This window comes from Carya illinoinensis, chromosome 9 (assembly GCF_018687715.1).
Source record: "Carya illinoinensis cultivar Pawnee chromosome 9, C.illinoinensisPawnee_v1, whole genome shotgun sequence".
In the NCBI taxonomy this organism is placed as follows: Eukaryota; Viridiplantae; Streptophyta; class Magnoliopsida; order Fagales; family Juglandaceae; genus Carya; species Carya illinoinensis.
Window position 1 is genome coordinate 42,916,032 of NC_056760.1, and position 26,861 is coordinate 42,942,892.

A 26,861-nucleotide genomic window follows, 5' to 3' on the forward strand; every position below is an offset into this window, starting at 1 on the left:
GCATCTAGATCATAACCAATTCTTCAACTACCGGGGAAACCACAAAATCTGATAAAGAAACATCATAGTTTATACATGTTTTAAATGCATTTCTGACGCGAGTAGAAAAAAAAATTCCATTCCTGACAGAACCCACCACAATCTACAGAATTGCAGAAGATAAAAAATAAAATAAAAAATCGCACGCTTTTCTCATATATCCACCGCATGATGCACGATCATTCTTATCAAACAGAAAGGCAACGAACCAAACTGCTAATTACAGCCCATTACCGAAGTCCTTCTACATCACACGTCAGAATCCAAAAACAAACAAAACTCCGAAAAAGTAAAACACAAAAGCACATGGAATTCTGTAGAGTAATTTGTTAAATTCCTACCCAGAACCAAAAGAACAAAGAAGAAAGAACACATATTTCGGTGGACCCAGAAAATAAATTATAAAATTGTTTACAGACGGAACAGTACCTCTGAGACCTGAGTGGTGGCTGCGGACTAGACATCAGAGAAACAGGGGCATTGTTGTTCTTCACCCTCGTCAAAAAGCTCGGCCGCCTGGCCAACAGTTCAAAATGAGAAGGAGCTATGACCTTTCCACCAAAGGCGGGACAATTGCGGTCCGGACCACACTTTTCCTTTTATTTCGCCATCCATTGTTTACTTTTTGCTTTGGGTCTGTTTCTTGGTTTTATCAATGTGGAAAAGTAGGGTGGTGTTGCAGTCAGATTCGGAGATTCCCTTCTAATACCGGCAGAATATTACATTACAGGTGGTCCGAAATATACCGTTTAAATAATAAAAAAAATCACATTAAAATTAAAAGGTTGGAAATAAAAAAATAATAATACTTCACGTTATCTTTTTGTATTTGTATTTTTAATTTTTTTAATAAATTAAATAGCATAATATCAAGTTAACAAAACCAATCTAAACGTAAATTTTAGATTATCAAAATTAATAAATTATATTTTTTTAGTTATAAAAAATTAGAAAATAATACTAAATTCAATTCTAAAGATAAACAGCACACATATATATGATGTGATGTAATCTGGACAATTGAATTGAACGCTATTCAAATTAATTTATTGATAGTTCAAATAAATCACGGGAATCACTAAAAAAAGAAAACAAACTAGAAGACTGAAAATGATTAAGGATTTTTATTTTGATTTCTCGTATAAATCTCTATTATTCATCCTAAATTGCGTTATCAAAATGAAATAAAAATAAAAATAAATTAAATTGAAGATATTGAAAAGAGTATAGTTTAGTTGAAGAGGCAGTCTGACTGTTGTCTCACATACTGCAACATGGATGATGCCACTCGTAATGAGTGGCTCGAGACAGCACAGACGGTGTCAGAGGACCCCCTTTCCTCGCCCACCGTACACCCCTCCCAACACAACACCAGAGTGAACTTTTTTATTTTGTTTTTAATTTTTCTCTATACAAATTCTCTTTTATACTACAAATTATACATAAATTTTTATTTTTTTATTAAATATATATTATATAAATGATGAATAAAAATTTTTAATTAATTTAAAAATAAGAAAATAAAAACAAATATAATGTATAAAAATAATAAATAATAAAATTATTTCTCTATTTCTTCTCAAGATTTACGTGGCCAACGTCACACCATTTTTTTTTTTTAAAACTAACGTCACAGCATTTATTTTCATGATAAATATACCGTTTTCATATATTTATTTAAAAATTAATTATTTTATATAAATCTTAAATTTATTAATCTTTTAAAAAAATAATACGTGAAAATTATACACTTCAAAACTGTGGTATAATTTTAAAGCATTGTTGTTGGTCTAGGCAATAGATTAAATAATTTTTGGTTAATTATGTCACTTTTTATAGTTAATATATTTAAAAGCTACCCATATTGGATTAGTAGTCCTCTCAATAATAATAAAATTTTGTTACTTATTATTTAATTTTTTAAAGCGTATATTAAATCTATCAAATTAGCTTCATTTTCATTATTTTAAACAATAACCTATAAATCAAAATACATCCAAAAAACAAAAAGCATCAAAATAAATCAAATTAAATAAAACTGGCATCCTCCTCAAGTTACATTATGATATGTTTAAATAGTGATTTGAGATGAGATAAATTGAAATAAAATTGAAATAAAATATTATTATAATATTATTTTTTTAATATTATTATGTTGAAATTTGAAAATTTTAAATTATTTATTAAATTTTATGTAAAAATTTAAAAAAATTGTAATAATTAAATAATATAAGATGAGACGACATGCTTTTTGTATCCAAACCTAGCCTAAGAAAACAATGTTAAAAAGAAAGAGGAACACTTAAAGGCACTCGTTTTCTTAACACTCGTTCAAAAAAAAAAAAAACAAAAACATGAATAAAGTTTCTGGTAAAAAACGAAAAACAAAAGTGGGAGGTTCAAGTGGATCGCTCTAAAGCCAAATCAAGCAGCAAACGGAAGAACTGGCGAGGATACATGGGCGGTTCCTCTGCTAGTGCCTGAGACAGAGTCACAGATATTATTTTAAAAAATACGTGTAAAAGATATCATTGTGCAGCATTTGGGGCCAGCTGAAAATTTTGTACTGCCACCGTTTTTAAATGGACCTATATCTTGAATTTTGAAAGGACCGATCCTCTTTCAATGCATATGGAATATAAGAACAGTGGAAAGGATTCTAATGCGATGAATTATGCAATTAATCTAATCAGTTTCCACAGGACGTCTAGACATGCGGCAAAAAAGTAGGAGGAGACAGAGATTGACCTGATGGATTAAAACAGTAGAAGGCGTCATTCCGGGTACTGTATTAACCTCTATGATCAACACCTGTAAACAGTGTACTGCAATTAAAAAGAAGTCTACAACAATCAAGCAGGTCTAGCATTAATCACATAATTTCTGGAAGGCAGTATCTTCACTTGAAAATAGAGCCGCATTAGGGGAAACGGGACAACTGTTATTATTTTCAAATGAATATGTTCTGCATGAACGTTAATCTGTCTTCTTTGAAAATTAAGCACTTGAAATGTTCTGGCCGGTTATGCATGGAAAGGTCAAAGGCATGTGCAAAGGGCAAAGAGAACAAATAATCACAAATCGTGCCTGTGTTGGTAATATTGCAAAGGCTGAAAGGTAAATAATGTCCTCTCGCCAAAGAAAAAATCTACACAACTTCCCAACACCTTAACATCCCACTCTTTTTCAATTTTTTAATATTTTTTCAATATTTTTTTTTGAATTTATTCTTTTTAAATTAATTTAATTATTTTATTTATTATTTATATATTAAATATTTAATAAATAATAAAATAATAAAAATTAAAAAAAAGGTGGGGTATTGGGAGGTTGTGTAGCAAAACCCCTCGCCAAAATGAAATCAAAATACCTCCCCGCTGTCAACATTGACAAATGCATCAATTCTTGAAAATCCTTCCAGTTGCAGAGTGTTTGCAATCAGTTCGATACATTCTTTACATCTCTCCAAGGCATCTTTACTGGTTCAATGAATAAGAAAAAATGAAACGTAAGTAATACCAATATAGTGGAAGAGAGTAAATATAAAAGACACATTAGCACCAGAGAAATCACATCCCCCTCATAATCTAGAAGTACTAAGTTCTGCCAGCCAAAGCCATTAGATAACATGAAGTAATGCATGTCCTGGAAGATACATGGCATGATAGAAATCATCACCATAAAAAAGATCCATTTTTCAAAGGATGGGGTTTTTCACAAACCTAACAATTGATAATGGGGGTGGAGTCAGATTGATGCCAGTCCCACCTGTCAAGCAAGTAACATCTTCATGAGGAACAAACATAAGACTTATTGAAATTAAAAAAAAAAAAAAATCAGTGCTCACTACAGATTGACAAAACAATGTCCATATAATACAAAACAAAGAAAGTAACATTCTGTCACGAGTATACATAGTACTCCTCCCTCTTGATCTTTGTTAGAGGCACAATCATTGGCCCTCAAGTTTGAGCATATTAATTATGCAAAGAGAGGAATGCTTCAACCACTTTGGTTAATACAGCCAAATCACTTAATTAGAAGATATCTTAAACTTATATGCTCCATACATTAGCTCAAAAGTGACATAATAGAGTACCAATACAATCATGAATTCAGAATTATTGGCATACAAGCAGTCAACTTGAAAACAGGAACAGTAGTTTGCAATAGTGAATAACTACAGGCAAATATATACCTTGGAATTTTTCCTCTAGTGATAGGATATCACCACTCTCCTTGACGGTAACACTAGGACTCAATGAGCGCATTGATCCGCATTTTCCAACAACACCGACTGTTATTTCCACCCATCTACTGTGTCCTTTCCACATAAGGCGATGCCCATTTTCATGCATGGATTTGGATGAAACAATTATCTCATCCGTCTTGATAAAAGGTTCAAAGATCAATAGATTTGGAGGAGGATTTGGCATCTCAATCATTCCATGTGCCTGTATATTAATCAAAATGAAAGGCACATACTGTGAAAATTAGAAGTTGATAATGGCCTTTCAAATGTTGCATGAATAAAGCTAAATGATGATCGAAGGATATTATAATAGCTGAACATATTGCAATTGAATTCGCATTTACATATCAGTTAGAAATGTAACAAAACCAATCCCTTAAGTGAAGAACAATAATAAACAATAAATCCTATACCTCTAAATAATGATAATAATACAATGCTGGATTTAATGACTTTCCAGAAAACTATAATGTAAAAGAATAAAAGAAATGATACTTTTTTTTTTTTTTTTTTTATTGACTTATAATTCAGAAATGAGACGGCTCCCATAGCACTTGTCATACTTGCCTCAGGCCCATTATGCCTCTAATTTTCATTTCCTTAGAAAGGATTTGTAAGCAAAGTGTTGGTCAAACAAAGAGCATAATGTATTGGCATAACAATAAGGTTACACATCGTGGTTTAAGATAAGGATATTTGAAACAACTTTTACTGATAGGCATGCCACAACCACAAAAAGACCATGTTGAGGGGGAAAAAACAAAGGAATTATAAGAAATATCTATAATCTATATACCTTTGACAAACTATTTGAAGGAATCCGAAGAAGGCAGTCCTTCAATGCTTTCACATATACTTCAAGGTCCTTCGCACAGCTGCATGAACAAAAATAAAATAAAATACCCCATATGACAACAAAGTATCACTATAGGCGTAATATATGAATTTACCAAAATAGGTGACATGCTTCCCAACATTACAATCATCATTAACACATGAAGAATGAAATTAACAAACGTTATTAACCTACAAATAGAATATAATTAAATGATTAAATTCACCTTGTTCTGTGAACTTAAACTTTTGATACAATTGGTGGCTTAATATGGTATCAAAGTAGTGTTTTTAGTTCAAACTCTAACACATACTTTATCTACTCTCCCAGATTTAAATTAAATATTTCACTTGTTGAGCCTGCTATTTTAGTGGATTGTCCACATGTACGAGGGAAAGTTAGAATATAAAATAAAGAGAAAAAAACACTTTCTATCCTCTAGCTATAAAAGGCACACTTTGCACCCCAAAAAACCAAAATTGGCACATTACAGCCTCCAACTACCCAAAAAAAAAAAACAAAAGAAAATGGCAAATAAAACTTTTTTGTAGCTTAAGGATGCAAAGTGTTAAATTTTTTTAGTGTAGAGTGCAAAGTGTATTTAATCATTTATTTCATTCTAAATTAAATGATTAAATACACCACTTCATATCAACTCAAGTTTTTGGGATAATTGACAGACTGACACCTACCATAATCTTGCAACCCCAGTTGAGCATCCATCCCTTGCTGGTTTTACACATAATGTTTCACACTGAATCTTTGAGGTCAAATCATGCCATGTATCTAGTATGGGCATGTTCAGGAGATCCTCTTTTTGCCGAACATCTTTATTTATGGTATGGACTCCCGAGGTTGCAAGCTGTACATATTGAGAGATTTAATTCATGCTTATCAAAGAAAACATGCAAGCCAATACTGAGGATTCAGGAATAATAATATCAGCAAATCACCACTTGTTTTTATGAAGAATAGTTGCCATACATGGTTAAGAGAAACAGATGTTGCAACTTTGTCCATACAAGTCTTTGAAGCAGTCACTCCAGGGCCTTCAATTGGAAAGAAAGAGAGAAAGAAATGAGCAATTGGTACCAGGAGAACATACAGTCCTCTTAAACAGTTGATTTGTAAGAGAAGACCTGTATAAGAAACCCCTTCAGCTTCCAACAAAGCCTGAAGTGTACCATCTTCACCAATACCTCCATGCACTGCAAACAATAAAAGATAAGCTTCTTGTATTTGATGATACCTAATAAATGAGACATATTTTCTAGTATTTTTATGTCCAGAACAGCAAAAATAAGAAAACTCTTGCAAAGGTTTGAAAGTAAATTATACGAGTGCAAAGAAGATGATGTCCATTCCACATATTAGCTGTATTCAGAATAGTATATTTTATTAAAGGTGATTTTTTCATTTTCAAAAAAATAACACCAAATCCATGCATAAAAAATTAGTGGTAAGCTATCATGTTTTTTAGAATTAAAGAAAAAGAAACAAATGTAATATTCCTCCACTAGAAAATAAACGGATGGTAATCAAAACCTGCAATAAAAACCGTTGCTTGAACTTCCTTGGCTTGCCTGATCCATTCCCTCAAAGAAAATCTCACAGGTGGTTCATCAGCAATATCAAACCCTGTAAACCAACCATGTTTTGTTAAACCTTCCATGAGATCATTTATCACAGTGTTCCGCAACTGAGATGTCAGTGCAGCCCGAGCTGGTTCAATTGCCTCTATGCATGCAGCAAGCACTTCCTCTGTTGTGTGTCTTAGCACAAGAGAATAACTGTAGTCAAAGAAACAAGTTACAACTACAAATATTGTATAAAAAAATGTACAAAAAGCAACAGAATGTCCACACAAACCAACCCATACATGCTTTAAAAATACAAAAACGTGCTAATGTGAATCTAACTCTTCAACTGTTTAATCAATCAAGTAATATAATGAATGAGAAATGATATTTGCAGTCGTGGTTGTGCAAGCGGCGTGCAGTCACTTTGAAAAAAATGAATTAATATGAGACCCACATAAAAAAAACTAACTTTTTAATTGTGGACCCCACTCTTTTTCAAAGCGATTGCGTGGCGATTGCAATTCCACGACTGTATATAGCATTGCTCATAATGAATACATCGAATATTTGGCAGACCCTTGAAAGACTGTCATTTGGTAGAATGATTTCAAGAATATTAAATCTATGTAGAGATACTGCAAAAATCATGAATGAAGAAGCAGATAAACCATACAAAGTGACATGCTATCTTGGGTACTGGAAACTTCGGTGTATATGACTAAAATAAATACCTTATTTGTGATTGCATGCAAACATAATAAACTTAGGGACACTCATATGTGATCTACACTTGCTGTTTTCCTTTCTTCTGTCCTGTTGAGAGAAAGAGAGAGATACATGAAAACACTTACGGTAATGACCAAACAGTTCTGGAGCTAACATCACTTTCCTCAATTGAATCTGCACTCGAGGAATTTTCATTTGTGGGGGCAAGCAAACATGGAGTTACTTCAAGCTGTAACCACCAAAATTGCCAACTCAGACATTATGTCAAATCCGGAATGCACTTTGACTAAAAATGAAAACTTTGAGGAACTATATTGAATGTCATTCATTTTTTTAGTCATTAACAAATAACCAAAAATAATTTTCCAGAGAACTCTGGGAGAATCCTTCTAATACAGACTTGTAACATTTACGAAACACTCCTCTCTTATAAATGCCACTGAATCATCTTTGAGATCTACAACTATACTAGATGTTGGATCAATTTTAAGTGTGAAAATTTTTTAAATGGGTATAAAATCCTGACCAAAAGTCACATTCATGCTCATCATTAATCAATTTGACAGAGTCTAAAAAACTAAAAATAAAAAACCTCTAAAAGCTATATATGTTTCAGCAATTCCACCACCAAATTAGGTAAGTTGGACCACTTTACACACCAACCACTTGCTGAATGATACTTACATCATCGAAATCTTGTAAATTGAGCCAAACATTTGTTCCACTCATAAGTGACACCTGTCGCTCAGATGTAGCCCCTCCAAAAATGACAAAAACCTTGCGGGTTCTTTCACTATTGGAAAATACTTCACTAATATGAGAGGATTTTAATCTTCTAGGCAAATGACCTGATCCCCTGCTGAATGATGTAAGATTGGAAAACCGCATACAAGCACGGTAAATAATGGTCCGAAGAATGTTCGAATGAGAAAATCCAACCTGGATATTGAAGAGGGTAACTACTTTTTTAGGTTGGGTAGCAGCATAAAATATATTATCAATATAATCATTGAAAGGATCAAAAAAACTGAATGCACAACTTTGAAGTAATATAAGTAAATGATTTCTTGCATATGAATCCAGAGATTTTATGCAAGAGGAGAAAACAAAAGTCCATTCACAAAAGGCATGGAACTTTATATTTCTGCAAAACGCTACTAAAGACACATTTTTTCTGCACAAGTAGCTTTATACTTTTTCCATCACGGGAAGCTGTCATGATGTCCAAACAAGGCACATAATTAAATTCAGAATTACCTTTGAAGCTTGTTGAAATAAAAAACTGGTCTGCTCCATTCCGCTTATCTGATATGCACATAAAAATCAATATGGAACCCCAATGAAACATCGACACTGGTAATAAAACTGGTGAGGATAACCAATCTCCCAACTTACCAGGTTAATATCAGTAAATATTATGTTACCCGATTCAGTCCTTCCAAATTTTCTTTCAGAAGATGACGACATACGAACAGAATTAGGCAAAAACCATCCATCAATTCGAGCAAAATCACGTAGATGAAGCCTTTGGAACAACAAAGCCGCTCCTTCTCGGATGCTCTCAATTACATCTATAGGAAAGCGAGGTGGAGTGTGATAAGCAACCTGCATAATATGCAGGGTTCTGACTATTAGAAAGATGAAAGAGCCCACAAAAAGATGGAATTTATTAATTTGTTATGCAATCTAACTTACGAAATAATCATTGCATAAATCATTTTAACGTGCAAAAATGCATCCAACTGTGATGTTTAGATACATGTGTCTGCGTGATTGTAAGATGTGCAACTGCTGTACCTGCTGTGTTGGAAGATACTTCCTTCGGTAATTAAAAATTGCATCCTTTTCTCTTGCATCACCACTGCCATGGAATTGAAGCTCTACCTGGTCATTTTAAACACAATGTTTATTAAAAATATTCATTAGGAACCAATTAATGACATCTAGTACATAGCCAGCATCATTTCAGCCGTGAGAAGGTCTAAAAATTTCATTACTCTAGTCTCTTTCTACAAACTATTTTTGTTTGCATAGGAAGTAAGCAATTTATCCAGTAATCAAGTTCAAAACCTACCATATGTATTCATGATATTTTGAAGTTTAAAAAGTACTTTGTTTTTGTAAAGGCAAAAATTGACTAGGATTAGATGACTATATGATAAGGCTTATCTTATCATTATATTTGTAATTGTTGGATGAATGTAAAATAATTATCGATTTATCTCTAAACAATATTGAGTTTATCTAGAACTCTTAGAGGTTGTTTAGATAAATTGTTTAGGTAAAAATTGAGTCCATGAGGATCTGCATTTATCAAGAACAGAAGCTAAACAGAGATCAGTCACTGCAAAAGAGAGTTGTCGCGAAATGTCAACAATCCGTCAGGACACGTATTTGCAACTATTGCTAACTGTCAGCAGAATTCTACTTCGAATGGAACTCTTTCTAGACTTTCTATTTAGAGGGATTTGGTTTTGTAACTCATTAAGGAGTTTGAGCCAGGAATTCTAGAGAGCATATTCCGAGTACTTGTGAGAGAAAATTCACTTGAGAATTTTCACTTTATTTTTCATCACTCATTGAGTGTGATCGTGCTCCAAGTTTGGAGGATCGTTGATTGGATTTCAGCCACTGGAGTTCTAGGAGGAAAGGCAATATTTGAATATCGCTAGAAGTTCTGGTTGCTACTGTGGTAGAAGACAAACGGGTCGTTTGTCTAGGCAAATAAGAGAGTCAAGTTACAAAAGTTTGTAATTGATGAATACTTGTAATTAATTTTCAAATAATAAGATTGATTTTCCTGGGTTTGGCTACCTTGTAGGGTTTAACCTTTAAAAAGTTCTTTAAAGGATTTCCCTTCATAACCAATCGTTGTGTTATGCAAGTTTGTTTAATTTTTTTTTAAGTATTTGATTCGTTTAATAATCATAATATTGAGATATAACCAATTGTTCAAGGAAATTAATAGACAATTTCGTAATTTTATAGGAGTACATTGGGAATTTCAGTTTCCACACCAAACAAGGTTTAACCCATTGTTAGACATAGAGAATAGAGATAAAAGTTAATTTTCAAACTTTGTGTTATCAGAGAATACAACTAGAGAGCAAAACAAATGTATACCTTTTGTGTCAATTTTCTCCCAGCATATTTATTCCACAAATCTAGAAGGTTACTCGACCTTGATGACAAACACTATAGAGAGCATTTCTATAACTTATCTAGTACATACAACTCATATGATATGTTTTTAAGTTGATGACACAAAACCCTAGGCAAGGCATTGTTCTTTATATTGAACAATTTTTTTTTTGATAGGTAAACGATAGTATTAATATGAATAGGCATAGCCCAAGTAAAACAAGAAGTTATACAAGAGATAAAACCTATCTAAGATGCTAAAGAAGACAAAAGAAAATCGTGCATATTTTGGCCATTAAAGTTTACAGCGATGGCCCAGAGGACTAAATAAGAGAAAAAAAGAGAGCAAAGCTCCACTAGTGTCCGCTCCTTGTCCTCAAATATCCGCTCATTGCGCTCTTGCCATATGCACCACATAACACAGATTGGAACCATTTTCCACACGGCTTTGATCTGTGGTAATCCACCCGACATCCCCCAACTAGCCAATAACTCAGTCACCGTAGCAGGCATCACCCAGTTTAACCCGATTCTGTTGAACACTTCGTACCACAAGGCTCTCGCTGTCTCACAATGTAGCAACAGATGATCCACGGTCTCTCCGGCTTTCTTACACATACAGCACCAGTCTGCAATGATTACCCGGCGTTTACGCAGATTATCTGTCGTCAGGATCTTACCCAGGGCCGCTGACCAGACGAAAAAAAGTGCTTTGGGAGGTGCCTTATTCCTCCACAAACTTCTCCAAGGGAACTGACTATTTGGTGTGGTTATAAGGGATTTATAGAATGAGTGAACTGAAAAGTTCCCCTTACCCGCAGGTGTCCACCACAACTTATCTTCTCGCATACCATTCAGCTTCGTGGAATATACTAATCTGAAAAAAGCCTCAAAACTGTCTACTTCCCAATCTTGAGCTGCTCTACTAAAGGTGACATTCCATTGGACTTGATCCCCTGAACGCACCAGAAAATCTGCCATCGAAGCTTCTGGCTCACATGCCACACGGAACACGGTAGGAAAAGCATCCTTCAGCACCACCTCCCCACACCAGATGTCCCTCCAAAATTTTATACCAGTCCCCTCCCCCACCAAGAATCTAGTACGGTTTGCAAAAACTCCCCATCCTCGTCTGATATGCTTCCAAATCCCCACCCCATAGGTGGCATTCCCATCTCTAGTACACCAACCACCCCACGTTCTCCCATGTCTGCAGTCAACGACTAATTTCCATAATGCCTCCGGTTCCATATTGTATCTCCAAAGCCATTTACCAAGAAGTGCTCGGTTAAACGTCTTCAAGTTCTTTATCCCCAATCCACCTGATGAGAGTGGTCTGCATACCTTGTCCCACTTAACTAAGTGGAATTTGAATTCGTTCCCCATCCCACTCCATAAGAAATCTCGATAAAGTTTTTTAATGCGTGAAGCCACAGAGGTTGGGATTTGGAATAAAGAAAAGAAATAAGTTGGTAGATTAGAGAGAGTGCTTTTGATAAGAGTCACACGACCTCCTTTTGACAAGTATAGTCTCTTCCACCCTGCCAGTCTTTTTTCCACTTTCTCAATAACTGAATCCCAGATTTGTAGGGATCGTGAAGCAGCCCCCAACGGTAGCCCCAAATAAGTCATAGGGAGAGAACCCACCTTACAACCCAAATTGTTAGCCAAATGCTGAATACTACTGATTCTACCAACTGACACTAATTCTGATTTATCAAAATTCACCCTTAAACCTGACGCTGCTTCAAAGCATAGAAGAAGGGCCTTTAATGCCCTAAGTTGTTCTTTATCTGCTTCACAAAAAATTAGTGTGTCATCTGCAAAAAGCAAGTGAGAGATAGAAATAAAGCCTCTATTCGAGTCACCCACTGAGAAACTAGCCATAAACCCATTGGCAACCAGAGCCGTTAACATCCTACTTAGGGCCTCCATGATGATAACAAAGAGAAGTGGGGACAAAGGATCTCCCTGTCTTAAACCTCGAGAGCTGTCGAAGAAACCCTCCGGGCTGCCATTAATGAGGACTGAAAATTTTGCCGTTGAGATACACCATCTGATCCACATGCGCCATTTCTCCCCGAAGCCACATCTCTGCAAAAGATATAGGAGAAAGTTCCAGTTTACATGGTCGTAAGCTTTTTCCATGTCCAGTTTGCAAATGATCCCTGCAATACCAGATTTTAGTCTACTATCCAGACATTCATTGGCTATTAACACGGAATCCAGAATTTGACGACCCCTTACAAAAGCATTTTGAGGCTTAGAAATAATTTTTCCCAAAACCTCCCCTAGTCTGTTAGCCAGCACCTTAGCTAGAATTTTGTAGATTCCGTTGATAAGGCTAATGGGCCTAAAATCCTTCACCTCCGAGGCCCCAGATTTCTTCGGAATAAGAGCAATAAAAGTAGCATTCAGGCTTTTCTTGAATTTTCCGGCATGGAAAAATTCTTGAAATACGTTCATAATGTCTTCTTTCACAACCTCCCAACACGTTTGAAAAAACCCCATCGAAAAACCATCTGGTCCTGGCGCTTTATCTTTCTCCATTTTCCTAATCACATCGTGTACTTCATCTTCTTCAAAGGCTCTTTCTAACCATGATGCTACTTGTGGTTCAATAGAATCAAAGTCCAGCCCATCCACTGTTGGCCTCCATCCCTCTCGTTCTGAAAAAAGATTATCAAAAAAACTCACCACTCTGATCACTGGAGCTTCTGTGCAAACTCTACCATTGATTTTCAACATATCAATGGTATTATTTCTCCTATGAGAGTTGGTCACTCTATGGAAAAATTTCGTGCTTCAATCCCCCTCTTTTAACCAAAGGGCTCTTGACTTCTGACGCCAAGAAATCTCTTCTAAAGATAATATTCTTTCTAATTCTGAAACCAGCTGTCTTCCGTAAAAGTTCCTCTGGGGCGAGGGCTCTTTCTTCGGTGATTCTATCAAAAATCTGAATCTCCTCGGTCATGGTTTGCTTTTGTTCTCCCACATCTCCAAAACTTTGAGAGTTCCAAAGCTTTAAATCGTTCTTTAGAGCTTTTAGTTTACGTGCGAGAATAAAAGAGGGGGTGCCATGAAACTGATAAGAAGACCACCAATGTCTTACCTTGTCCACAAAGCCTTCACTTTTAAGCCACATGTTTTCAAACTTAAAAGAACACCGACCACCTTGAATACCACCTCCATCCAGTAAAATAGGAAAGTGATCCGAACATAGACGTGGTAATCTCTTTTGAGATACCTCCGGGTAATGACATTCCCAATCCAGCGAAATTAGGAATCTATCTAGTCAAGAGTAAGTCTGGTTGTTGGACCATGTGAAAGGGCCACCTACAAGTGGGAGGTCCACCAAGTTCAAATCAAAAATACAATCTGAGAACTCCGTCATGGCTGGACTTAGTTGACTGTTTCCCGATCTTTCACTAGGGAATCTTGTGATGTTAAAGTCACCGCCTATGCACCAGGGGAGGTCCCACCAGCTCCAAATTCCAGCTATTTCCTCCCATAAAAGTTTTCTAATGTTGTCAGCATTGGGCCCATATATACCTGCAAATGCCCACATAAAATTGTCTTCCGCCATCTTAAAAGATATAAGCACTGAAAATTCCCCTACAAACTCCTCCATTTTCTCCATTACCCTCTTATCCCACATCACAAGGATTCCACCCGAGGCCCCATTCGAGGCTAAATAAATCCAGTCTACATACGGACAATGCCACACACTTCTCACTAATTTTCTGGTCACCAATTTCAACTTGGTTTCTTGTAAACAAACGACATCCGCCCTCCATTCTCGAAGTAAATATTTTATGCGAAGGCGTTTGTTGATCTCGTTCAACCCCCTAACGTTCCATGATAAAATTTTTGGCTTCATAACAAATCAGCATTACCCTTCCCTTTGGTTCTATCACGGCTTGAGCTCCCCTCGTTCAACGACCAGTCAAGCCTCTTGAGCTCCCTCTGTTTCTTGGAGCCATTTTTTTTTGTATGCACATGACCCACCTCTATTGCCGTGAGAAGTGCCATGAATTGATCTTCATAACCCACGCACTTTATCCCCACCACATGTTGTATATCCTCTACCTTTTTAAGGACCCAATCCGACATCTCAAAGTCTCTGGGTAATAAACAATTCAAAGGGTAAGGGTTCCTGTCACCAACCTCATTATCATCCCCAGATAAATTATTTCTTCCCCATTCAGTCAAAGTGTCCACGTTATTATTCTCTTCAGCAGCAACCATTTGAGTATCCGGGACCATGACGATGTCTGTGTGATATTGCGAGCTCCCTTCTGATCGATTCTCCCCAGTTCCCAAGTTTCTGCCATCTCCACCTTCTGGAAAAAAATCCAGATGTTCATCCGAAACTAAGGGAGCCTCCACTGAAGGTGATGTTGACTCCTTACCCATAATCGGTGTGCTCTGTGTGTCAAGGAGCTCGCCCGAAGCCACGGGAGCCTCCATCTGGCCTGAACAAATTAACGTGCCCCCTGTCGTTACTTTATGAGCGTGTAAATCAGGGAAAAACGTGTCAAGGAGCTCACCCGATGCCACAGGAGCCTCTATCTGGTCTGAACGAAAATTGATGCCCCCTGTCGTTACGTTCTGTTCGTGAAGATCAGGGAGAAATGAAGAAAAATGCCTGCTGTCCTCTTGTTCAGCATCCCTTGACGGCAGAATCTGTTCCACTGTGAGCGCCGGCGTTGTCTGTTCCACCTGGGTTGGGTTCTCCGTCGGTATCGGTACAACCGATACTTTCTTCTTTGGATCAAGTCCAGACGAAGCTTGCAGGTCGCTGTTTCGGATTCTCCATGTGGGGGCCTGCCTGCTGGGTCGAGAATTCCGGTTGGGCTGAGACTGGCATATAGAAGGGTTGGGCTGGGACGGGCCTACAATGGGGTTGGTTTGGAGGGGACCCATATGTTCCGGTGTGGGTTTATCAAGTTGTAGATCAAGTGTCCCATTCGGGCCCAAGGAAGGCCCATAACCATTCGGCCCTTTTTCTTTCCTTATTAAAAAGTCTACTTTAGCCTGCAAATCACATAACTGAGACTTAGCTTCCAGGAGAAGCTTCAACGTCTCCCCTATTGTCACGCAACCTTCATTTCCGCAACCGCTACCCTAGCAAATTGCTAGACGTCTTTCACTGTCAGAGAGTTGTCCCGTGTTCAGATTACTGTATCCTTTCTTGCCTTTGTTTTCAAACCGATGTTCAAAGGGTTGTGCCACCATCAGTGCTTCTCGATAGGAACGAGGCTGTGGCTGAGCTTCCGTATGTGGCCTCTCCACTCCTCCATTGCTGTGAAAACTTCTGTTGACGACCAAAGACTCCTGCAACACCTCCCCCATTCTCCTCCATCCATTATCCTCTTCCTCTGGGACAAAGATAAAATTCCTCCTCCCTCCACCGCTAAATTCCACCACTGCCAAGAAGCGGCCTCTTTCATTGCAGCACCGCTGAGCAATGAAGCTTCGGTTACCCTCCCTTATTGTGGTGTAGAAGCCATTTTTCTCAAACTTTGAGCATGAAACCATGGCCTTGGCCAGCCATTGTGTCGAAGCAGGTCCCAGTGTAATTGTAGCCACCACCTTCCAAGATCTTTCTGTGATAACCAAGTTGACCCCCTCTTTCGCAATTGTAAACTGCTTAGAGTCAATAACTAAAACTTGAAAGAGACCCATGATGTGTGTTGCCCCCAGGATAAAAAACAACAAACCACCGTGCAAACCGTCGATAACCCCAGAACAAGAAAATTACTTGAAAGACATGGTGAAAGCAATAATAAATCTCTGAATGTGAACTTTAGCTAAACGTTTGAATTCAATATTTCTCATATTATCATAAAAAGAGGATTCACACCTCCTCCTCTAATGGTCAGGATTTGGAACAACCATTTGCAGTATCTCTCTCTCCCTCTCTCTCATGTTCATGTTACGACATTATTTCAAGTTATAGTGAATATATCATTAACAATAAGCTCAGTATTATGCATGATACAAAATAGGTCAAAAGGAAAAAGAACACACAGAGAGCTCATACCTCAGTTGGCAGTAGTACAACAGGCTGGCAATCCAAACCAGACCCCACATCAAGGACAATGGCTGTAAACTCACTTCCTCCTTCAAGAAATATTTCAATGAGGACTCTATCATCAATTCCCTATCAAAGATCACAAAGACTTTATAAAATAAAACGTATCTGCGGTGCATTTATAAGTCCAAAACTTTGCAGGCACATCCCGAAGAAAAATTGATGCAGAAATTCTATAGCTTCGGATTGTTTCTATGTGGATACTTTAAGTAATGTCTAATGTGTTTTTCTTTAAATTAAAAATAAAATAATAAAATAATAATTAAAAAAAAAAAAACCAATGTTAAATTAGTCCAACATTTTCAATTAAGTTGGCAAATTGGTAACCTAGCCTCACAGAAAAGTCTCAAGAAAAGCAGCTTACCTCTGAAATAATTTCATTAGCTTTTGTCAAAGAATCATGCACACCATATGCAACTTTAACACCAATGCTTGACCCAGCTCTCGCTGGTTTTACCTAACAAGTACAAGAAACAAGTTCCACATGTCATAAACATTTTTTTTATAGGTAAATACATGTCATAAACTTCCAACAATGAAAGGAAAAATGTGGCTTACCACTACTTTCCCAGAGTAAGGGTCCAGCTGATTTGTAGCAAACCACTTTGGTAGTTCAGATTCATCCCTTACACTTCCCTAAAAGCCTTCCAGCATTCAGCACTCAGCAGAACCAAAGAGTTCACAATTTCAACCAAAGCTCAAAAACTCAAACTAAAAGAACCACTTGAATCTGTCTCATTTCTCAGAAGAACAATTGAGATCGAAAGTAGAATCAGAAGTAATCATTTTTTTTTTTTATAAAAAGGTAGCCATTAAGCAGAAACTGGCAATGAAGAGTTTTAATCATCCATTGAACCATCCCAAAATAGAAAAAATGTTTTTTAATAATACTTATCAATAAAAAAATTTTCCACTGCATGGGGGCTGGCAATTTCAAAAGAAGCTAAGGCTCCTCTCAATTACAGACAAGGGTATTATGGCACAGTTGTGGTGCTAACTGCTCAACATGATAAAAAAATACATATGTACTTGGGAAAAATATCATGGCTTTGTTACAAAAGATGCAGTGTATGCACTAGTAACAGACATATAATCATCTGTACTGGGGGGAAAACATGACACGGTGATTATTGATCAACAGATACAACTTGGTTGAGAAAATACCTGCACTAAAAAGCTAGGTATTGTTATGAATCCCTGTTTACTGAGCTCCAAGGAGGCATCATACTGCCAATTATTCAATGAGACAAATAGTTAGTGTTTTCTGAACAAAGAATTTGAAAATTGTGCGACAGTAAAGGGCATACTAAAGAGAGGCCAAGATGTGTTTTCGTGCAGATCATCCACGGAGCCGGAAAACAATGATAATTATAGCACTTTGCCTATCTGAGGTTCTGATTGTGAAAATTAAAAAGGTTCATGCTGCTAGTTTAAGTTACATATCATAATTAGTGTAAATTCAAAATTTCCATCATTAAAGATTTCAAACATGAAAATAAAAGAGTTCGTATATCAGCCCACTTTTAGGCTTTTTTGGGAGTTTATAAAGGAATGAATTGGAATAGAACAGAAAAGAATGGAAAGGAATTGAATGAAATCAGCATAATGAATGAAAATGAAACGAATAGAATGAATGAAATCTCTCTCATTTGAAAGTTTTGAAAGAAGGGAATGGGAAAGAATAGAATGTAAATAACCACATTTAGAAGTATGTAATAGAAATAAATGTATATGGAATATATTGGAACCACATTACTATTATGCACTTTTCTTAAATTTCCTTTTGTAATTTATGAATTGTACTTTATTGGGATGAACTTTCAAATATAATTTTCGATTAATAATTATAGGGATGGACTTCCACAAATAATTTTGCTTGAAAATAATATCAATATGCAGTTTTTTTGCAACTAAACAATAAAAATTACTATGGATCTATTTTGATTATTTTTTCACTCCACCATCTAAACGAAGCATTTATGACAGGAACGGATCAAGGGAGAATGAGAAGAAAAATGAAGGAGAATCTACGAGTGAAAATGACAAAGATGGGTTAGTTTAGAATTTTAACAAATTATAAGGGTATATAGGGACTTTGGTTGATATTATATTAACTCTCATTTCATTTCCTCCCAATTTCGTAGTGAATGAAAATTTGAGATTATGAGGGAAATGAAGGGATTGGGAGTTCCCCGTTTCACCCATTCCATTCCCTCTTAATTAAACTTCCAAACAAGGGAATGCTCATTCCAGTCCCTCCTAATTAAACTTCCAAACAATGACAAAAAACCTACCTACTGTAGGCCAAAGAGGCTCGAGACGAAAATTTCCAATTAGGTGCCCCACGTCATTTAAAATTTGTAGAGACAGCTTCAAGGTCCACTATATATGATGTAACGGGACATGAACCAATTTGGCACTTGAATACAGAATGACACCTTATAATGTTCTAAACAAACCAAATTATCTTTAACGAGATCAAAAGTTTCTTTTACCTTGTCAAATGCTTGGAGACACTCAATTGATCCCGTGCCAACAAATGGAATATTATATTCTTCCAAAAGCCCCTGAAAATTCCATCACATGTTTTTACATCCTATTAATCCATAACACCTTAAATAAGTTTTTTTTTTTTTTTTAATGCTGACATGTTAATTTTTGCTTGGTGTGTCTAAGATGTAACAGGCTTATAATATATTAAACCTGAATGCCACCATCTTCACCAAATCTGCCATGTATAACAGGGAACACTATGTCCACAGATGCAGCAAGATGTTCTGCGAATTCAGATAAAGATCTGAAACCTTGTGCGAGGCTGCAAAACCAACAGAATTGGCCATCATAAAATTTGAGTTACACAAAGAAAGTAAATACCATACATTAAATGCTACCTTACTTTTCAAGTTTAAAATCAAAATCAGCAGGAGTGTTTGAGTATGCCTGGAAACATCATAAATAAGAAAGAAAATCAAAAGATTATATTATAATAACCAGATTTTACAGAAGCATGCTGATTTGTATGCATGTGATGAGACACTAAAAACACAAGAACAAAAGAACCACCAATGGATTTTGGATGAGAGTATGGAGTTGACTGAACGATCCCTAGACCAAGAACTTGCTCAGCAGTGACAAGTAGAAAACTAAGGGTTAAATATTAAAATAGTTTTTGTGGGTTGCCTTTTGGACAATCAATCTCTACACTCTAATTTTGAACCTTTTGTCTCTAAAGTTTGGTCTCTATATTTCAACTTTGATCAAATAAGTCATTCCACCTTGGGAGATTGGTCTTGAACCTTTTGTCGCCACACAATGGGGAGATGTTGGAGGTCCACCACTCCCTAAAGGGGGGGCATGAAATGCAGGAGGGAGATTTATTCAAGTATCACCCATCAGAAGCATCTATCAAGAAGGCAACTTGAGTACGAGTTATATTCAAGTGGGATGACTGATGAAGTCATGTAGGACAGGATGTCATATCAGTAAGATATTAAAAAACCTATCCTGACACAGACATCCAAGGAGAGTTCAGAATGTCTTAGGAATGTTGCCAACAACCTGTCCTGAGTTAAGTCTTCCAGAGAGGCCGTATGTTAGCTTGTCAGCAAGGGCTTCCTGAAACCGCATATCTGGGAGATTTCCAACAGATATATGACAGTCAACTTCTGTCCTACTTTCAACACAATCACTTCTCAGCCAACTTCTTTCCAATTTCAGCACCGAATCATTTCCATAATAGTTTTTCTTTTAAATTTCCATGAATCCAATTTTTTTTTTCCTTTTTCCAATTAGTTTCTTCCCAACTTTAGACAATTTAGATCAATTTGGTCTTTTGTAAAATTTCCTTTTTCCAATTAGTTTACTTTATTTGGTTTGGTTTTTATATATACTGATGGTGCTGTAAGAGGAGCACCAACTTAGTGGAAAGGCATCTCAAAATTTAACGTGATTTCAGTTTCTTCCTTTTGATGTGTGTTTTGAAAACACAGCTTTCAATCACTTTATCGGCTCCTACATCACTTCAAATTGCTTTGCATGTTATATTTTTTTTAAAACTAAATAAGTACAAGACTTTCCCAATTCAATTCTGTCCTATCCCATGCTGTATTTAAAACTATTAGTATTGAAATTAACAGATACTTGAAAGTCCAATAAGAACAATAATTTATTAGAAATCCAGAAATTGTGCTCAATTCATTGCAAATGAACATTAGACAAACCTGAGCAGAGGATATTGCAAACGCATTGAGATTGCAATCAATGTAATAGCAACTCACATGCAGGTCATCTCCCTGGTACAAAATGAAACAGATTATTTTGTCTAACATTAAGAAACAATATGAGCACACCTCTGATCTTGTGTACTGCTAATGGACAACTAGGGACCATCCATCCCCAACAACATTCAACATGGGACTAGCACAGTTTGGTCGTTTTGTAATTTGGTTTCCAAGACCAAGGAAGGAAATGATCAGGAACAACAGTAAAGCCAAAAAGTAAAGGAGAATTCAAATCTTAATTGTTCTTCCAACAAAGAAAACGGAAAAATGGGCTCCACTCCGAAATATGGGCACTTTTCGGCTCAATTAAGTAGTTATTTGTTTAACTATTAACTAAAGGCTGAATTTATTTTACTATTTCCTTTCTTTCCCAACAAATTCCACAGGAACCAAACAGGATATCAACACTGTACACGTTGAGTGTGGCTTGATTCTTGTTGAAAATGCCATTTTGGAGACTTGGCTTGATTGTGGCCCCACCTTGGCTCGAGCAAACCTTGGCTTAACAGTCTGCTCAAGCGCCCTAGATAGATTGTTTGCTCGACATATGCTCAAGTGAATGTTCATAATTAATCCGTGCTGTACAGTATAAATACATGTTATGTTTTCATTGTATTGTGGCTTTGAGCGGCCAAACTGACTCTGCCAGTGGATGTAGGCTTGTTCTAAGCCGAACTATGTAAATCTTGGTGTTCTTTGTGTGATTGTCAAATTTTCTTTTGTTTGCTTCCACTATTATATTTCAAATTAGCCAATGATAGCCAATTAATCCCAACAAACTAGTATCAGAGCACCAAGCTCTTTAGAAGATCTTGAGAGATGGCTATGACAAAGTTTGAAGTAAAGAATTTCAATGGTTAGAATAGTTTCAGCTTATGGCGCATCAAGATGAAGGCTCTGTTACGATGACAAGGCTTGTCAAAGGTCTTGGATGAGAAGGTGTCATATGAATCTTCTACACTGACAAAGAAAGATGAAGAGAAAGCACATAGTGTTATTCTATTGTCTCTCTCTGATGGAGTATTGCAAGAGGTTGCTGATGAAGAGACTACTGTTGGTCTTTGGAAGAAACTTGAGTCTGTACATGAAGAAGTCGCTCACCAACCGTTTGTATTTGAAGCAACAGTTATACACTCTCAAGATGAAGGTACTCCTATTTTCGATCATCTAGATGAATTTAATAAAATTATTATGGATTAGAGGAATATTGATATTGAGCTTGATGATAAAGATCAAGCCTTAATTGTGTCGTGTTCATTGTCAGTTTCATTTGATAATTTTGTGAACTCGATGTTATATTGTAGAGATACTATCTCCTTTGCAGATGTAAAATTTGCTTGCAATTCTAAGGAGTTGAGAACAAAATTTGGTGTACAAGGCACAATAATCAAGCTGATGGCTTGTTTGTGAAATGTTCTTCTGGTGGTAGATCTAGAAAAAAAAGTTCAAAAAATGGTAGTGGTAATTCTAGTGGCAATTCAAAATTCAACAAGAAAAATATTAAATGTCACTAATATCATATGTTTGGTCATTATAAGAATGAGTGTCCCAGATTGAAGAACAAAGAGGAAGAAGTTCCTCCAATGTTGTTAGCGTTGAAGAACAGTCTAACAGCTCTTATATTGTCCTAGTAGTCAGTGGCTCTAGAGGCCATTTTGGTGACAAATGGGTCATGGATTTAGCTTGTACGTTCCATATATACTCCAGGAAAGATTGGCTCACTACCTATGAATCAGTCAACAATGATTCCATTTTGGTTGGGAATGATATGCCTTGTGATATTGTTGGGATTGGTTCAATCAAGATTAAGATGGAATTGTTAGAACTTTGTCTAATGTTCGGCATATTCCATCTTTGAAGAAAAATCTTATATCTTTAGGCATTTTTAACTCCTTTGGTTATCGATATTCAGCTATAGGTGGAGTGATTCGAGTCTATAAGGACACTTTGGTGGTAATGACAGGGAAGAAGACATGGTCTTTAATTTCTTCTTGGTAAGATAGTGATTGGTGTAGTTGCATATTCAAATGTTCCAGATTCAGGTATTACTCGTTTATGGCACATGTGATTGGACCATATGAGTGAATGAGAGTGGTCATTTGTGAGTAGGTAGCTTTTGCTTTGTGTGATCAGAAGACAAGGAAGCTTGATCTTTTGTGTTGGCATTGTATACTTGAGAATCAGTACAGAATCAGGTTTACTACAATTTATTTGGTCTGATTTTTGGGGTACATTATGAGCAAGGTGGTGCCCTGTTTGTACTCATGTTTGTTGATGACCATTTGAGAAAAAGTTTGGGTTTCTTTATTTTTTAACTTTTGTTTTGTGATGTGTTTGATAATCTTCAAACATTGGAAGGTTTTGATTGAAAATCTAACAGGCAAGAAGGTAAAACTACTTTGTACTAACATTTGGGATAGAATTTTGATATTTTCATGTATCGTACAATTGGGTCCACTCCACATAAATGGAGTAGCTAAATAGAATGAATCAGACTCTTATGTGAGAGCCCATAGTATGCTTTTGGTATGCCAGACTTGTTTACAAATTTGGGTGAAGCGGTCAACATAGCTTGCTATTGGGTAAACCTTTCTCCTTCCACAGCTTTTTCAGTTGTTGTTCCGACAGGAAATGAGAGCAAAGTTATAGCAAGAAGGTGAAGTTCTTTATTAGAAAGCCGCATGATTATGATTTTGGCATTGGCACACAGTGAGAGCAAGTCTACAGTTTCATTTGGTAGGTAGAGGAGGTAGTTTGGCCACCTTCTAAATATGCTCATGTAGACTTTTTGGTGTTCTTACTTTGACAAAGAATATTTGTTGTTAGCCTTTGTGTGTATTCGAAAGTCGTTGTTCAAGTAAGCAATCTGTATTGTAGTGCATTTGTCTTTGTGTGAAGAGATTGAAATTCTTCATTAGAACCAAACTTGTGATTTGGTCAAGTTGTCTATGGAATTAAAGACTTTTGGGTGGAAATTGAATTCTTCAATGATAGACGACATATTCTGTTTGGGATTTGTGGAGGAGTTTGTTTTTTTCAATCTTTGGTGGGCATCTTTGATGTTTTCGTCGCCGAATGGTGAAATTCGATTTGGTGGAATTCATTTTTATTTTAGGCTTGACGGAATTGAAGCCAAGCTGGAGATTTGTTGAGTGTGACTTAATTACTATTGAAAACGTCATTTTGAAGACTTGGCTTGATTGTGGCTCAACCCTAGTTCGAACGAACTTTGGCTTGACACTTTGCTCGGCAGTCTACTCAAGCAAACCCCAAACAGATTGTTCACTTAACACTCACTCAACAGTAGGGGTGAGCATCGGCCGGTCCGGACCGGCAAAACCGACCGGACCGGCACTGTTTGGACCGAACCGGACCGGACCGAATTGGGTCCGGTCCGGTCCGGTCCCATTTTTAAGGGACCGAAAAGATTCGGTCCGGTCCCGGTGAGGGAGTTTTTCACCCCGGACCGGACCGAATAGAAATAAAAAAATATATATTATTTATATATATTATTTATATAATAGTATTAGCATATTACTAATATATATATAATAGTATACTATATGTATATATATTAAATATATTACAATATAATTACATAAATATTAAAAAAAAATGTCATTAAATATTAGCATATTATATAAATATATAGTTATCACTATTACTATTATTACATATAGTTATTAGTTATAGTATAGTTATTATTACATATATTTATTAGTTATAGTATTATTACTAATAGATTAATAATATTAGCATATTACTAATATATATATATATAATACTATATGTATATATATTAAATATATTACAATATAATTACATAAATATTAAAAAAAATGTCATTAGATTAAAAAAAAAAAAAAAGAGTCAACCTTGGACCGACTGGACCGGACCGGACCGAATAGGACCGGACCGGACCGGTCCTGATGGAGTTCGGTCCGGTCCAGGGTGGGAAAACCCTGGACCGAATAGGTCCGGTCCGGTCCACAAAACCTCCCCGAACCGGACCGAACTCACCCCTACTCAACAGTCAGCTCGAGCGAACGCCAGGCAGATTATTCGCTTGATATGCTACTTGAGGAAATGTCCGTAATTAAGGTTTTTTGCACTGTACAGTATAAATACATGTTATTTTTGCATTGTATTATGATTTTGAGTGGCCAAAACAAAGAGAAGAGAGAGAACTTCTTTTGTGAGATTTTGAGAGCTCATTGGGTATATTAGGGCTTTTGGGATTGCTGAGTGATTTGTGAAATCTCTCTTGTACTCCATTTTGTTATGGTAAATTCCTTAAGACTGACTCTGCCAGTGGAAGTAGGCTTGTTCCAAGCCAAATCACATAAATTTTGGTGTGATTGTTGAATTTTCTTTTGTTTGCTTCCGCTATTATATTTCAAATTAGCAGCTGATAGCCATTTAATCCCAACAGCACAGCTAAAATATTATGTATTTGCGGGTTACAAACCACTGTTAGATTTTGCCACCTGAATTCATTTTGTTTTTATGAGTTCTATGCATACTATCAGAGATCAAACTGGAAACAGAGTAAGAGTGCAGAGATCTGCACACAAGAGTTTAAACAGCAAGCTCGAGAATCACCAAGAACAACAGAAAGTACTAGAGAGCACCGATGAAAAGAGAAAACTAGTGATCTTATTGAATTAATCAAGAATACTACGTTCAGGTCTCTTATATACACAAATGAATCCAAGAACTACCATAACTAATTTGCATAACAGAATACTGACGCGGTGGACTATCTTGGCTTATCATGCCAGCTGGGACATTCTAAAAGTTAGGCTCGTGTAAAATACTCCCCCTCAAGATACATGTAGTGTTGATGGCCAAAAGCAAAAGTACCTGTATATGATCAAGAACCGATCTCGCAGAGTTGAGCGAAATTCCACGCTCCGCGGACGGACCACCGCAAACGAGACCGACTCTCAGAACGTCCCTGCGTTTCTCCTTAGCGCTGCCCTCCTTCTCTACAATCCGATCATCCACAACCTCTCTTGCGGCGCGTGGGCCTCGGAAACCGGAACGTCGAGTCCGCGAAATGCTTCTCGACTTGTTATCAAATGTCAGGGAGCTCTTCCGAAGGACAAGCGGCTTCTGAGCAGCGAAGAGAGTGTCCGGTCCAACGCCGTCGCTCTGCTTCTGGCGAAGCAAGGGGAGGTTCGAACCGTAAGCGATCGAGGCCATGGGAGAAGGAAGAGCTAGGATTGGTTAGAGAAGACGATAGGTGAAAGCTGAAGGGATGGGTTAGAGATTTGAAGTTGCTTCGGGAGTATATAGTGAAGAAGCGAGCAAGGTGATGGTGGTTGCTCCGTTCCATTTTCTTTCGAGAAAAATATTGCTTCAGACAGCAGGGTAGCGCCAAATCTGGGAGAAGGTGCGTCTTTCTCATTGGACGTTCTTGTTAGTTGTTCGTGTCTTTTTTCGGAAGGAAATAGAAGATGCCATTATTCCTCTTTTAAATTTATTTATCGTTTATTTTTTTAATTTATAATAAAATAATAATAACTAAAAGTAATAATTAGTATTTATATAATTATAAAGACTAAGCGTGTGCACTTTTTTTGATAAAAAAATAAGATTTATTATTAAAAATTAGTTTTTTATGTAAATCTTATATTTATATATTTTTTAAAATAAGAAAAAGGTTTATTATTAAAAATTAATTTTTTATATAAATCTTATATTTATATATTTTTTAAAATAAATATTAATTTTTCATATAAATCTTATATTTATATATTTTTAAAAATAAATATAAAATATTTACTTAATTTATAATTACAAATATGATTTCCCATTTATAAATTAATTCAAAGCATAGAAAATGTTGATGGACTTACCTTAATTTATCTTATTGAGTCATCGACCGTTTAATTTTAGAAGTCCAACA

The 26,861-nt window shown here is 36.3% G+C and overlaps 1 protein-coding gene across 2 annotated transcripts; it reads right to left on the bottom strand.

The window, feature by feature from the left end:
* Positions 1 to 605: 605 nt before the first annotated feature.
* Positions 606 to 26,387, bottom strand: LOC122275098. Of its 2 annotated transcripts, none has more exons than XM_043084051.1 (24): positions 25,814 to 26,387; positions 20,891 to 20,962; positions 19,567 to 19,610; positions 19,374 to 19,485; positions 19,166 to 19,237; positions 17,835 to 17,897; positions 17,229 to 17,306; positions 17,035 to 17,127; positions 16,620 to 16,739; positions 9,230 to 9,316; positions 8,828 to 9,037; positions 8,690 to 8,737; positions 8,117 to 8,371; positions 7,558 to 7,661; positions 6,672 to 6,916; positions 6,266 to 6,334; positions 6,111 to 6,175; positions 5,819 to 5,988; positions 5,088 to 5,166; positions 4,238 to 4,493; positions 3,762 to 3,807; positions 3,410 to 3,518; positions 2,788 to 2,850; positions 606 to 741 (listed from the first exon to the last, which is right to left on the bottom strand). In XM_043084051.1, the coding sequence occupies exons 1-24, from the start codon at positions 26,153 to 26,155 to the stop codon at positions 658 to 660; spliced, it is 2,886 nt and encodes a 961-aa protein (XP_042939985.1). In that variant the 5' UTR covers positions 26,156 to 26,387; the 3' UTR covers positions 606 to 657. The 2 variants fall into 2 exon arrangements, with proteins under 2 accessions (XP_042939985.1, XP_042939986.1); XM_043084052.1 differs by lacking the exon at positions 606 to 741 and adding an exon at positions 2,228 to 2,519 and having other exon boundaries at positions 25,814 to 26,386.
* Positions 26,388 to 26,861: the final 474 nt, after the last annotated feature.